The sequence below is a fragment of the Halichoeres trimaculatus genome, unplaced genomic scaffold (genome assembly GCF_033239565.1).
Source record: "Halichoeres trimaculatus isolate MK-OKI-2021-1 unplaced genomic scaffold, fHalTri1.1 fHalTri1_scaffold_7, whole genome shotgun sequence".
Lineage (NCBI taxonomy): Eukaryota > Metazoa > Chordata > Actinopteri > Labriformes > Labridae > Halichoeres > Halichoeres trimaculatus.
In genome coordinates this window covers 22744734-22758954 of record NW_027437185.1, presented here as the reverse complement: position 1 = coordinate 22758954, position 14221 = coordinate 22744734, and the positions used below count along the sequence as shown (strand labels likewise).

The window sequence follows — 14221 nt, the reverse complement described above, 5'->3', positions numbered from 1 at the left end:
CAGTCCCACGCCTGGGGAGAGAAGGCAACGTTGCAGATAGGACATTAACTTTTGTACATTAGCAATACATCTCTGCTGAGCCGCCTGACACTGCACAACTGTTAATGCACGTGAACCCCCTGTAAAAACCCCAGGGAAAAAAATGTCCTTAGGAAACTAAAGTGACTGTACAATCGATCAGCATCAGCAAACAGGCATTACTGACCGCTCCACATACAATTTATACGTCTCTCTGAGTAATTCTTGCACTTTGAGTAAACACTGATGACATAAAACATGCATTAGTTACTGCTTTCAAAGTCAAGAGCTGCTTGACTGGTCTCTATATACTGTATATAGTCTCTTTAAAAAGTTATAAATAAAACCTGTGTTTGTACACGGCTCCACTTTGGTCTGAGTAGCCCAAGGGTGCCTATACATCATTCACATTTTCCCTAGTGGTGTGAAGTAAATTGGGTGGCCAGAACTAAAGCTGTCAGCAACATTAATAGGCTATGAAATGATTCTCCACTGGGCAAGAGAGGAAAGAAAAGTGAAGAAATAATGGATGAAGTAGGGAAGGGGGCAGAGGAGGGAGGAAGAGAGGAGTAACCTTTGGGCTGGAGTGTTCCCAGAGAAATAACTGAAAGGTTTGTTGGCATGTAGGAGAATTTTTTGAATTATAACTTCACCCCTGTTTAGAATTTGTCAGAGTGAAATATATCGAACATGTTAGGATTACGTTAAGTCGATGTTTAAGTGATGAAGCATTCAGGCTGCATGTGGTACCACTACATCAGTGTTTGAAAGCTGCTCTCTGTGAAAAAAAGCCTGATAAATGCTTCATCAATAAAAGGATAAATCTGTAGTTTTTTTATTCTCATGACCTCAACTCAAGGCCATTGTGGGTATGATGAGCAGCCTTGTTAAAATGATTCATGCCCCACAAAACAGTGGATTTGCATCCCTGTGTTTTATTGATGCAACTAATAACAGGCTGTGTCAAATACTTGATTCTGATTGGTCAGAACTCAGAATAATGGTGATTAATTCTCCACAGCTACAGAAAAACTGATCACACACTTCAAATCGCATCAATCTGTGGAAGACATCAGACAACGTTTGCCTCAGCTTGTCAACGCTGTGGCAAAAACATCAATTTTTGTTAACTCTGAGCAATGGACTGAGCAACCCTAACCCTAACACAGCTGACAGCAAGGGCAGCGCTAAGATACTTCACTATGTGTACAAGTGTGTCAACTGCAGAGCCCTGAGCAGAAAAAGTGATAATTATAGAAAACAGGGGTTTGCTCACCCCATCCAGATTCTTATTTGCATAACTATGAGCTGTCTATACATTATCCTGTTTTTAGCTGTTTGCACTCAGCTTTAAAATAACAAAAGCTGGTTCAGCTTACTGCTTGATTATTCTAATCCATCACCATTTGAGTCACTGACTTTAGTTTTTTTTATTGTTTAATTCTGTATTTTATCTTTTCCCATCCTTATGGGATGACTCATTCTTAAGAGAATTAAACTTCCGCTGGTGAAAACAGTAAAGGCACAGCAAATGATGCCTCATGTTTCCTAAAAATAATCTTTCAATACCTTTTTCTGCTTCTTGGCTCAGGTTTCTTCCCCATCTCTCTCTCTAGGCGTCTCAGAAAGCACCGTCCTCGTTTCCATTTATCTTGTTTTCTGGTGTCCTGACAAATAAGGTCACAGCTCGTGTCCACGTCACATGAAGTATTACTTTGCTGGCACGGTCGCAAGGTTGTGTAGTCCTGTTTAGATGTTGGCCTGACTTTGTTTACAGTCACAAGCAAACACGAGAAATGAGGGCAGAACCCTGAGATATTTATTTGTGTTGTATGGTGTGTTCGTTCGTGAGTGTGTGTGTATGTGTGTGCATGTAGCAAGTGCTCTGTTAACGCTCCCATCTTTCTTCCTACTCTTCCCTTGTGTGGGTCTTTCCAGAGCTCTCGTCTGTATTGTTTTATTCTTTTCTTTCTTCTGGTTTGTTTACTCTTATTCTTTTTTCTCCACAGGCTCTGTTTCCCTGGTTTGAATGCATATTCACCCCTTGGCAACATAACTTTTTTCCCAGACTAAAGGGCTTTGCTTTCCTTTCATGTTTGGGTGTGAAATCAACCCATTTTTTAATTCTTAATGTTTAACCTGCTAAAGCATGCCTGCCATAAAGAAAGGTCAAGACAGAACTGCAGACGCTGTTAACAAAATGCCTGAAAATCCACCACATGTGCACTGATGTTGCTTCTTCTCGTGTGTCTCTGCAGCTCAGTACTTTGCCAGCACCATGATGATTGTGGGAATGTCAGTGGTGGTGACTGTCATTGTCCTGCAGTTCCATCATCATGACCCTCAAGGAGGCAAGATGCCAAAGTGGGTGAGTGGCAGATAACCTCACAGTTGACATTTCTACAATTTAGCAACAAGTAACAAAATGTGCACAGTGAGCAGACGGTGAACATCTACGTTAAAGGTACAGTTTTACAAAGCAAGAAGGACTTTAGCAAGAATATTGATTTTATCGTTGTTCCTCATTCAGCTCTCCTTTCTCCATCATTGCAGATAACATACCTTAAAAAACAAGTAAGACAAAAGTCAAAACTGTATTCTGCAGCTGCTGTTACTACTAGATCCAAGAAAGGAGTCAGCATTACTCATACCAGTGTCAAGCCTAGTTAAGCATGCCAACAGAAACTAACATTTTGGTTTTGCTTTAGTTTTTATTTTTTATTTCTTTTTTGAATTTTTGTTTTCAGTTTAGTTTCAGTTATTTTTAAAGCGGCTTTTCTAGTTTAGTTTTATTTATTTGATTATTTATTTTGGAAAATGCTTAGTTTTAGTTAAGTTTTTATTAGTTTAATTTGTAATATTTGTCTTTTTTGTAATATAGGGTGGTTGTCAGAGGTGAGATTAAAAAGTGTCTGGAAAAGTGTTGTTGTGTAATAAGAACTTAAAGCATCATACCTTATTAAAAAAAGTTATCACCAAGGACAGATGAGCAACAACAAAATATGTCACTCCATGCTATTCTGTTTGGCCACTGGGCGGATGGTGAAAAAACAAAATAGTGAGGCTATGTATGAAATAGATTGACAAAGTAAAAAACTAAAGACCTTTTTTCCTATAGTTTGAGTTTATTTTATTTGGTCTTTTAAACCCACGATGCAGTTAACGTTGGTTAATATTTTTTTGTAAAGCCTTATTATTATTTTTTTTTTTTGCAAATTTCAAAGAAAACACCCTCCCACAGTCTGACTTGCAAAAAATAAATATTGTGTAATGTTTCGGTCCCAGACCTTTATCAGGCAAAACAGTCTACAGGACTAGTTCCGAAACGTTGCACAATATTTATTTTTTGCAAGTCGGATGGTGTGCAGGTGTTTTCTTTGAAATTGCTCGACGGGATACCTGAACCTCCAACGCACCTGTCCTAATAAATAGATGTGCGAAGAACTTTTCCTTATTATTCAGCCAATGGAAATGTTTTTTCACCTCCTCTTGTCTTTCAGATTCGTGTGGTTTTGTTGAACTGGTGTGCCTGGTTTCTACGGATGAAACAGCCCGGTGAGGAGCGCAAGCAGTCGGGCTACAAATACCGTCCCCCCACCCAGCACCACTCCAGCACCAGCTCTATAGAGATGGGTGCTGTACCAAGCCTCAGTGTGCCCCTCTCACAGACTTCCTGCCCTCCCTCTGGAACCTCCAATGGTTCCATGAGCCTCTACTTTAGCAACTACCACCCGATAGAGAGCCCACACTGCCCACCCTCTAGCGACTCAGGAGTCGCACTTGGGGGACGCACCCACGGTTCACCCAGTGACGAGGCTGAGCCACCGGGAGGAGTTGGCAGTGGTGTTGGAGGTCTAGGTATGGGAGTGGGAGCTGGGATGGGTGTAAGCATCCCCCCACCAGAGATCCAACGCATACTGGAGGAGGTTTCGTACATCGCCCAGCGCTTCCGCGACCAGGACGAGGCTGAAGCCATCTGCAGCGAGTGGAAGTTTGCAGCAGCAGTGGTGGACCGGCTGTGCTTGGTGGCCTTCTCACTCTTTTCCATCATTTGCACCTTTACTATCCTCATGTCAGCGCCCAACTTCATAGAGGCTGTTTCCAAGGACTTCACATAGCTGGATGCAGTCACTACAGAAGAAAAGAAGGACAATTTAAAGAAGAAGAAAATGGATGAAGGAAGGAAACGATGAGTGCAGTTTATGGTCCTTAACCTAAAGCCTGGGAGTCTATTGGAAAGAAGATCAACCTCACTGTGTCATAAATTAATCTCTTGAAACATGCAGGCAAATGGATTTTCACTGCTTTTTATCTGAAGCAATTAGTGGGGGAAAAAATCATGAAATCAGAATCGTGCGGCAGAAGATCAAAGTTGAAGCCTGCAGACAGGAGGCTACAGGCAGAAGGTTAGGAAACATGGGGACAGTAGTAAAGAGCATTCAATAGATTTCCTTTTTAATTGCTTCAGATATGGATGGTCATGCAGTGTGGATGCTTGTTGTCTTTACCCAGAGAGCAGTGTAAATATTATTATTATTCTACCTGTAATATTTGTTTAAAAAAAAGCTTTTTTTGTTAAGAAACCAAGATCCACCACACTGGCTCTTTTACAGTTTATCTGTACTATTTGTTGCTGTCTTGTATATGTGTAAATCTACATCAGTCTGAACACAGACTGTTCTCCTTCTGAACTCAACCAGGGAAACTTTTACTCATGATGGTGTTGGAAGAAAGAAACAGTTAAGAAATTTCATTTTTGTGCTGATTTTAACAGCCACTGTCAAAAAAAGCTGCACCTGTTGTGCTAATGCTACTCTGGTTTTACATAGTTGTATGGAGTACGCATGGAGAGGTGGGTATCCATGCGCAATTGTGTGGTCAAAAATTGTAAAGATAATGATGTTGGAACTTGTCAACCTTGTTAAATTCTGTCCATGCAGCCAGGTTAGCATACAGCTGGCAGATCAAGCATTATGTTTTAATGTTATACTTTCTACTCTGGGGAGGAGGACAAGGTCAGACTTTTTTTAGCAGTCCTATGTCACTGTTAAAGTTTTTTTTACCTGGGGGGTTATTTTTTTAGCTAACTCACAGTGTTCTCAAGCCAAACATTTTTTTCACTGATGCCATGCTTTTAGTTTGTAAAGATCAAACACTGCTGGGGTATTGTCAAGTGAAAAATATAGAAAGTCATAAACTGAATTATAATATAAAACTAAACATAGCACAAAAAAGTAAGGAAATGTGTGTTTGGTAGATTATTTCTGTTATAATGCATCTTGGTAATAAATCTTATTCAGCTGCAAAGCCTGTTTGTTTCCGTTTCAAACGATGCCACATTTGTCATGAACTTGCATTTATATGAGGAGCAGCAGAGCTGAATATGTGGGTTGTGTCCATGAAAGAAATTGCAGAACTTTCACTGCTAAAACCAAAAAGCTTATTCTGCTGTTGCTGTTGACTATTGTTCTAAGCTACTGGTACTCACAGGTGCTGACAAACAGATGATGGACTACACTCGCCCCTACAGAGCAGGGTTTCCCAGAGACTACCTCCAGATTTTGTGAGCAGAAAAGATGGAACAAGAGACCAACACAACCACATCGGCTGATTCGTGTCAAATGTTGGTTCAAGAACTATTTGCCATCCACCACAGTGTTGTGGCTGTGTATGGTTTATACACATGCTACTGTGTTGAATGAATACAATGTGAAATTTTCAACACATCTTGCTTTTTCAGATTTCAATCATTCAACTCCACCAAACAACATCCAACCATGGCTGTTTGGCACTGGCAGAGAAGATCTGGTGGTGTTTTTTCATACTCAGCTCTGCTGCCCACTCCTTAAATGTCCCTTGATAATGTGGCTCCATTTAAAAAGGAAATAAACTTTCCAGCAGTATATATATATATATATATATATATATATATTTTTTTTTTTTTTTTTTTTTTTTTTTGCCAAGAGGCATTATTAAAACAAAGAAATAATCTACCCAACACAAATTAGCTTACTTTTTATGCTACGTTTATATATTTAATAACAACTACACCACTGTTCTACATTTCTTTCTGTTAACTTTGACCCCTCATGCTTAGATTTTTAAGATTGGATTTTGAGCGTTTTGATTATCTGTGAAAGTGTAAAAATTGTGATATTAGATCAAGGACTCCCAAGCTAACAGTAACATTAGCTTGCATCTGACTAAACGCTCCAATTTGTTCGTGTCTTGAGGTAGCTCATGGGTTATCACAAATGTTTTAGTTTGAAATTGGTTGGACTTACCTCTTTTTTTACTGTTTGTTGTCCTGCCAGCTGCTTGTCAGTCAAGAAGTAATGAAGTCATAACTGTCATATTTTCATAATTTATACATTTGAGGATTATCAAAAATACCCTGCTGAGTGTTATCCGAAGTTGTGCTGACACTTTGAAACCACAAGTACAACAACAGTCAGTGCTGTTTTTGTACTGTTGGTGATATGCAGGCACTGGTCTTCTGTCAAAGCATTTTAATGTTGTCTGTTTTTCTTTCAGTCTCTCACAGAGTTAAGGAGAACCTGATTGCTTTACCATAAGTGTGGAGATATTTTCTAAATTCACTGGAGTAGACATGCTTAATCACAATCATATTGTGCTTGTCATTTATCTTTTTCAAACTGTAATGTTTTAAGAACAGTTTGTTTTGTGGAAAAAAATGAGTTATTCACTATGTTGTGTCAATAAGTACTGTGTTGACTATGTCTTGGGTTAGTTACACAGAATGCACAGGTGTTTGTCAGACACTGTGTGTTTTATTCTTTGGTACATCAGCAGACATTAATGTCTGACACTGCTCATTCAAATCTTTAACTCTAGGAAGTAGAGGTTATATTTCTGGGGCTCAAATTTATGATGCTTGAAAAAATTGTAGCTTGTTCTTATTGGACTGATGCACCAAAACAGAGAGTGCAGATTGATTTGATATTTGAACCTCAGACACAACTTATAATTATAAGATCTTATATCACACCTCCCACCACAGTATCACTGGAGAATATGCTGTAGATTTAAACAGAAATATGTGTGTGTAAATTTTTCTGTGTTTGTAAATGTGTAAATGCAGTCGATTGGCTGATTCTCACAAAAAAGTTGTTTAGAGTGTTTAGTACCACCTCCACCTGCCAGCCACCTCATTGTATCTGCTTTCATTGGTGTCTATATCTCTGATACTGTTATTTCAAATGTGAAGACTTTCACTTCTTATGTGAATAAAGTTTATTTATTCTCTGTAAAAAAAAAAATAGAAAAACAGGGTCTGCGTGAATCTTTTGGGACACATTGTAAAAGAAGAGGATTTTCTTAGTTGTGTCTCAGAAGACGTCAGTGTTTTTTAGCCAAATGTCTGAAGTACAGAACAAATGAATGAGGGACATAAATTAAAACTGTAAAAAGTAATAAAACTGATAAATAACAGCCAAATCCCTTTTAACAGATGTCTGCACATAAATCATTGTCCAACAACTGCTGATGGCTTTCAAGATTAAATGTTGTATTGTAAGCACATTCACAAACACTGTCAGCTCCAGGGACCTCATTGATAATTAGGAGTTATGAGACATTAAAGAGCCCAGTGTTTGTGTCACTGCACGTTCTTCATCTTTAAGGTTTATTGTTGTGATGAACTCCCTCTCTATGCCTCCTATCTTTTGCATAAGTTTCCCCAAATAAATGAAAATCTAGTCAGGGCAGGATGGATCCAGGCATTAGCCACAGTACAACTGAGGTATTCTTGAAAAGGAGTAAGACATTCCTTCTTGTTCTCAGAGAAAGAAGTAAAATTATTATGATAATGTGTAAAATCTAAGCTGGAGTATGCAATAAAAAATCAACAAACATGTTAGATGGAGAATGTGGGGCATGTTTCTCTTCTGTGGTCTAGGAAATGGCTCAGATGTCTTTTGTGTGGCCAACAATGCTCCTTCGCAACTTCCAGTTGTTTGATGTTTTGTGGATGAGCTCCAAACAGTAAGACAGGGACCACATTTCAGGAGGAGTGATTGGTGCATTTATTCCTTGATGTAAAATTCAGTCTCACTGTTTGTAGGCGTGCAGGATTGAGGATACATCACCTTATTTTGAAGTTTTCTTTTACTTTGTTATACTAAAATAACACACTATATTCAATTTGCATCATCTAAGATCCAAAGTTATCGAAGTTTTTAATCACATTGTATTTGTGTATTCTAGGTATCCTGTTGATAAAAGAAGTGCTGTTAAATGAACCGTGAGAAAAGGTGCAATGTGTGTCCTGGTTTACTGAAACAAAATTGGACAGCAACAAATGGGAAACTTCTTCAATACGTTTAGACCTTTGAGCTTGAAGGCAGTTTACAAGGGTGGTGTCTTTGAAAACACATTCATGTTAACGGACTAAGACTGAAGGATACCTGAAAGACAAACACAATACAGCCTGTGCACCACATTATAATGAGTGCAGCCTTTGTGCGACACATTAGGACACTTTAGTGCTGCATCATGCCTCCTGCATCACGTTCATTCAGAAGCCTGGGAGTTAAATGAGCAAAACAGATCACAGTGAAGGCACATGGCAGAGGCACTGCTCCCAGTAAAGGGATACACAACAAATAGAGCTTGTGAATGCAATAAACTCCCTAAACTTATCCCTAGTCATCGTTTAGATAGAAAAGTCGCAGCTTTGTTACCCAGCAGCATCTAAAACACTCCACAGTTTGGCCTGGTGATTCACTTTGTTTTTCATCTATTTGATTAACTTCAATGTAGGACCAACAACTTGTCCCTGTGGAAAGGAATTATTTTGTGGAACAAACTGTGTACTGTATTGATGGTTTGATTAAGAGGAAAGAAGGAAAGGAAGACTTAAGGGTAGCATCCGTCAACACATAAAGACCATTACATAACTGAGGATAAACAGAGAATCCCAGCCATAAAGCTAGATTAGAGGTTAGGGTTGAGACAGCAAGTTGGTGATTAAGAGGGATCCCTGACAGTCCATATGTTACATGATGTACATTTGTGTGTGTGTGTGTGTGTGTGTGTGTGTGTGTGTGTGTGTGTGTGTGTGTGTGTGTGTGTGTGTGTGTGTGTGTGTGTGTGTGTGTGTGTGTGTGTGTGTGTGTGTGTGTATACAGCTCTCAAGGTGTTTTGAATCCAAGTTAAATCTCTCTTTTAACTCTGATATTTGACATTAACAAAAAAAAAAAAAGTGTCAACCTGGAGGAATCATAAACTAGAGTCCAATCACTAAAAATGCAATTTGTGAATCTCATCACCGAGGCTACCAGTTTTTTTTTCCCACCAAAAATAAAACATATTTTCAAGGTTTGGAGTCTCATTTTTCTATGTATGCACATAAAAACTGCAAGTGAGTGTGAAAGTCAGATAAACACTGAAATAAGTATTTTTTAATAGGATTAATGGAGATGATTCGAAACATGATAAAGAAAAGTTCCATGCTGAAGTTTTATTGTAAGATGAGCCTCTACATGCCTTAGGGTTACAGAATGTTGGGTTTTTAGGACTTGATACAATCTGCTGTGTATCAGTACAGAAGAAGTGACACACTTAGATTACATCTGGGAGGATTTTTAAAGCTTAGGATAATGTAGTGAGAGGTGCTGTGAGCACTAAAGGAGCCAATAAAGGAGGGAAATAGAATCCTGGTGTGATATTGGTGATTATGGAGGGGTTAAAAACACGTTTTGAACTGTGTACAGTGTATGTGCAGAATGTGCGAGCTCAGCTGCCAATGCATCTGTGTCGCCTATTTGTTTTTCAGTCCTCTATGGATTCCCGTTCACCACATTATGTCAGAGGAGCATCTGGCAAGAGAGTGCATGAACACACAAGGAATACGGAACCGACCAGCTGCACTGCGCACAAGCAAACCCTGACACAAGGAAAGACAACACCAAAAACTCAACAATTCCTTAACACAGAATTTGGTAAAGACTTTTTTTTTCCATCCAAAAGTCAGCATCACTTTAAACAATGGTGAGCTAAACTAGTTAAAATTCAGAGAGGTGCTCTTCCCAGTATTATCATCTATCTAAAGCTCCATCATGTTCGTGCCCCTTCATGATCTGTAGTGCATCCCCCCACACCCACAGCACACGTGATCTAAAATTTGCCTCCATTCGTTGTGCTTTACATGCGGCTCTTTAGTCGCCCACAGTAAGCAAGCACACATGCAGATGCAGATCAGGCTGGATGAAAATAGAGAAGATAGAGGACAAGTTTGTCAGGCTCTTGTGTCTCAGAATGAAAAAAAAAATGTTGGCAAGATATTGCAGATCCAATGTGTTGAGTGACCACTGTTAGCGTTTCCTGATGTCGTCTAGCAGAGCACCTTGGCCTTCCAGCATCACCACAATGTAGTCAGTTATATCTATATATAATGTCACACCACAAAGTCAGGACAGACAAAATGATTCTGACCTCAGTATTATGTATAGATGGGATCTATAGTCCAAGTTTTACGGTAAGTATCATGATAGATTTATCTATTCATAATTAATCCACATTTTGTAACTCTGCCTTCAGAAATATCTGCTCTGAGAAAACAAATGGTTGCTAAGGCATCACAGTGAAATTCAGATAAATGTTTAGGGTTGTAAAAGAATGCACTACTTTAATTTTGAACTGATTGTTGCAAACCCACTAATAGTGGGGGGTTTTTTGTCATGAGGGAGAAGCCAGATGTTTCACATCACCTCTAACTTTGTAATTATGCAGCATTTGGGGGGTATACACATCAGTCACTCATCACATTACACACAGTTTAATTAGAAATCTGTTCTCCCCCGTATTCCTCTGAGACATTATGTGAGAATTTCATCAGGGAGCAGAGCACAGCAGTGGTGACAAGGTGGAGACACAAGAAACACAGGACTGGAACACATTGTTAACATTCAAATGCACACAAACATCACATTACAGCAAGAACTGTTATTTTTCTGTCTGATCTGTCGAACAGAGTGTTTTGAGTCATCATATCGTGTAAAGAGTGATATTTGCTTGGGTTAAGTAAGTCCCAAAGGTTGTAAGGGTTAAAGGGTGCATGAATAGAATAGAATAGAATAGAATAGAATAGAATAGAATAGAACTTTATTGTCATTGTAACAAGTACAACGAAATTGAAGTCACAGCAACAATCAAGAAAAAAAGTAAGAAAGTGTATAGAATGTGCAAAAAGGTCCATAAGAAAACAGATGATGACAGCTTGTCCATCATTCTTCAGTTCAGCCAGCCTCCACCTCCACAGGGTCCAGGACTGAGCTTCTTCAGTCATGCTCCATCTCTGTCTCCTGGATCCTGTCTGCTCACAGCAGGTGAAGCTCTTCGATTGTGGCGTTGGTGTCTGGTGTTAGCTCTGTTAACCATGTCTGTGAATAGCATGATGCTACTCTGCCCTCTGGTATTCCCTCTGTTGCTGGGTTAGCACAGCTAGCTCATCCATCTTATTGGAGATAGATCTTACGTTCCCAATAACAATGGATGGAAGGACAGGTCCATGTCGTCATTTCTTAGCTCACACCTGAGAACCAGCACGTCGTCCTCACCTCCTTCTCCTCACCTTGTGGGGAGACATCAGGTCTTACACCAGTTAGCATTGACATGCTACAGGCTGCTAACAGCTGAGTTCACATGTAAACAATGCAGATATGGTTACATGTAGGATCTCCAGACCAACACAGGAGAAAAAGTAGTAAAAAAAATCACTGAAGCCACAAAAAGTTTTGTGTCCATACTCTTCTAGTGTTCTTTTTAAAGACAAAAAAGACATTTTTTTACCTTGACATGTTTTGACGTGCAACGTAGTTGGCGGGACAGACCACGTGATCAATATGTCCCGCCAGCTACTACCGGAAACAGCTGACAAAAAGACACCACACAGCTTTCTGGATGACAGCTTCTGAAGAAGACGGCAGGTTGCACGTCGAAACATGTCAAGGTAAAAAAATACCTTTTTTGTCTTTAAAAAGAACACTAGAAGAGTAAAGATTCTCAGAAGACAAGATGAATCTAATCAGTAAGTTTGGTGTCCATGACCAACAAATGAGCCATACAAGGTAATGATCCACTCCAAATACAAAGATTACAAAAAAGAGACAAAAAAAATTACAAGAAACGGACAAAGAAGAGAGAGCTGCTGCAAAAGGCAGGCATAGCCAACAGGGCGGCGCCTGGCTACATCATAGACATTGTAGAATTAAAAGAAACTGTTTGAAAACTCTTTACAAAATCAAACAGTGCAAACATTTTCTCTGTCATTTTGAGGGAATTTTTGCTCTTCTTTGTATTTTTTATTTTTAAATATGAAATATCAAAATTTAGATCACATTTCCAGGGGTAAGGACCTTTTGGAACAAATAGATGCAGTCTCATCAACAGTGCCTGGTATCCCTCCTGTGAAGAAAAACAGAACTGCTGCCAGACTCCACAGCTAATTTTCAACCAGTCTAAATATTCAGAAAGACATCGGCAGTCAAGAGACTTGATGTAATGACAACATGTGAACAAGTGCTGATGCTGCTGTGTTTGTTTTCGGTGTTGTTTCGTCTGTTGTTGTTGCGTCTGTTGTTGTTGTTGTGTGTCAGCCTTGCAGCAGGAAGCTCTGATGATGTAAGTACAAGGTGTGTAGAAACCTCACATAAACATTTCAAGCTTCACACTCAAGCATGCATGTGCATCATCAACACATTCACACTCACTGTGCACGGCGGGAGCTTGAGCAACACCATATTGCATCCTCAGAGTGTCAAACCGTCAGACTGCTGAGCTCAGCGTGTGGCCGATGTATGCCCTCACAGGGAATCAAAAGTTATGAGGCAAAACAGAGACACTTTCCTTTTTCAATAGTTTTGATGGTCATGTGGAGGCAGATGATGAAACCCAAAGCAAAAAGGTCAATGGGGCAAAAGGGTGCATCAAGAAAAGGCCAGGAAGTAATGAAATCTATAAAAAATAAATAAAAAATAATAATAATAAAAAGTGATGGGTTGAAGCTGAAGCTTATTATTATACCCAATATGAAACCAACTTCAGCCCACTGAACTGCTGGCTCAGCAATAATTATCAGAGGAAAAATGAAGCTTCCAGCCAGATGTATGTTAACCTCATGTGGGGGAGTTTTATGCCCCTCCCTTTACACATTTTCTCTGGGTTCCAGTTGGGAGACAACCCTGCTGGATGCGGCTGCCACACCAGATGACCGCCTTTCCTCTACTTGTCTCTCAAGTTTTCCTGACACTCTCAGGTACAAACAGTTTCCCATCATCACTCAAACATCCACCTTGAAACTGTGACCAGGTTTAATTTTTAAGTTCTTACTTTTCTTTTTTTCTTTTTTTTTAACAGCCATGTTAGAGGTGTGAGTTTGATACCTGTTGCTTGGTCTTTCTGGTGACCCACTTTGATGTGATGTGTGTTTCAGTTTGTGAGTCATTTAAACCTGAATAATCCTAAAAGATGTTGCAGTTTCCCCCCTGATTATTAAGGAAGTGAAAGGAAATAGAAAGCAAAAATACAGTCATTAAGTCATATTTCAAGTGAACCCACAAATTTGATAACCACTTCACTGTGCCAGACAGTTATTAGCATTCCTATAAACTTTGTTAAGAAGTTTTTAAGGTGTCAAGTTGCAATGTCAGATGACATTTTGACTTTTGATTTGTTTTCAGTTGCTGATATATATATATATATATATATATATATATATATATATATATATATATATATATATATATATATATATATATATATATATATGTGTGTGTGTGTGTGTGTGTGTGTGTGTGTGTGTGTGTGTGTGTGTGTGTGTGTGTGAGTGTGTGTGTGTGTGTGTGTGTGTGTGTGTGTGTGTGTGTGTGTGTGTATGTATGTATGTATGTATGAAATCAGATGCTCAAGATGAAATTAAGATTTGCTTTTCTTCAAAAGCAAGAACTTTTTTCATGATCTCTTAACATTGAGTCTCATCAGGTGTCTAAACTTTAATTGTCAAAGCCTCTCTGTTGCTTCATCAGATCATAAAATCAAGTCCGTGGGATTTGATGTGGCCCAAGCTCAGAAAATGCTCCTTTTGTGTCCTCTCAAATTGGCAGTTACAAATGACTTTGTCTTTTATTTGGAGGACTCCCAAGTCATTATCTCCTGAGGTAAAGTTTTAATTCCTCCCTTACTT

General features: G+C 39.1%; 1 protein-coding gene across 1 annotated transcript in view; it reads left to right on the top strand.

Moving 5' to 3' along the window:
* The window catches only part of chrna8 (cholinergic receptor, nicotinic, alpha 8), a 43839-nt gene extending 36005 nt beyond the window's left edge, over positions 1-7834 (top strand). The window contains exons 8-9 of the mRNA XM_074674517.1: positions 2277-2386; positions 3519-7834. Coding sequence (XP_074530618.1) covers positions 2277-2386; positions 3519-4136 — 728 coding nt within the window. The 3' untranslated portion in view covers positions 4137-7834. The remainder of the gene's footprint in view (positions 1-2276; positions 2387-3518) is intronic.
* The last annotated feature ends 6387 nt before the right edge of the window (positions 7835-14221 follow it).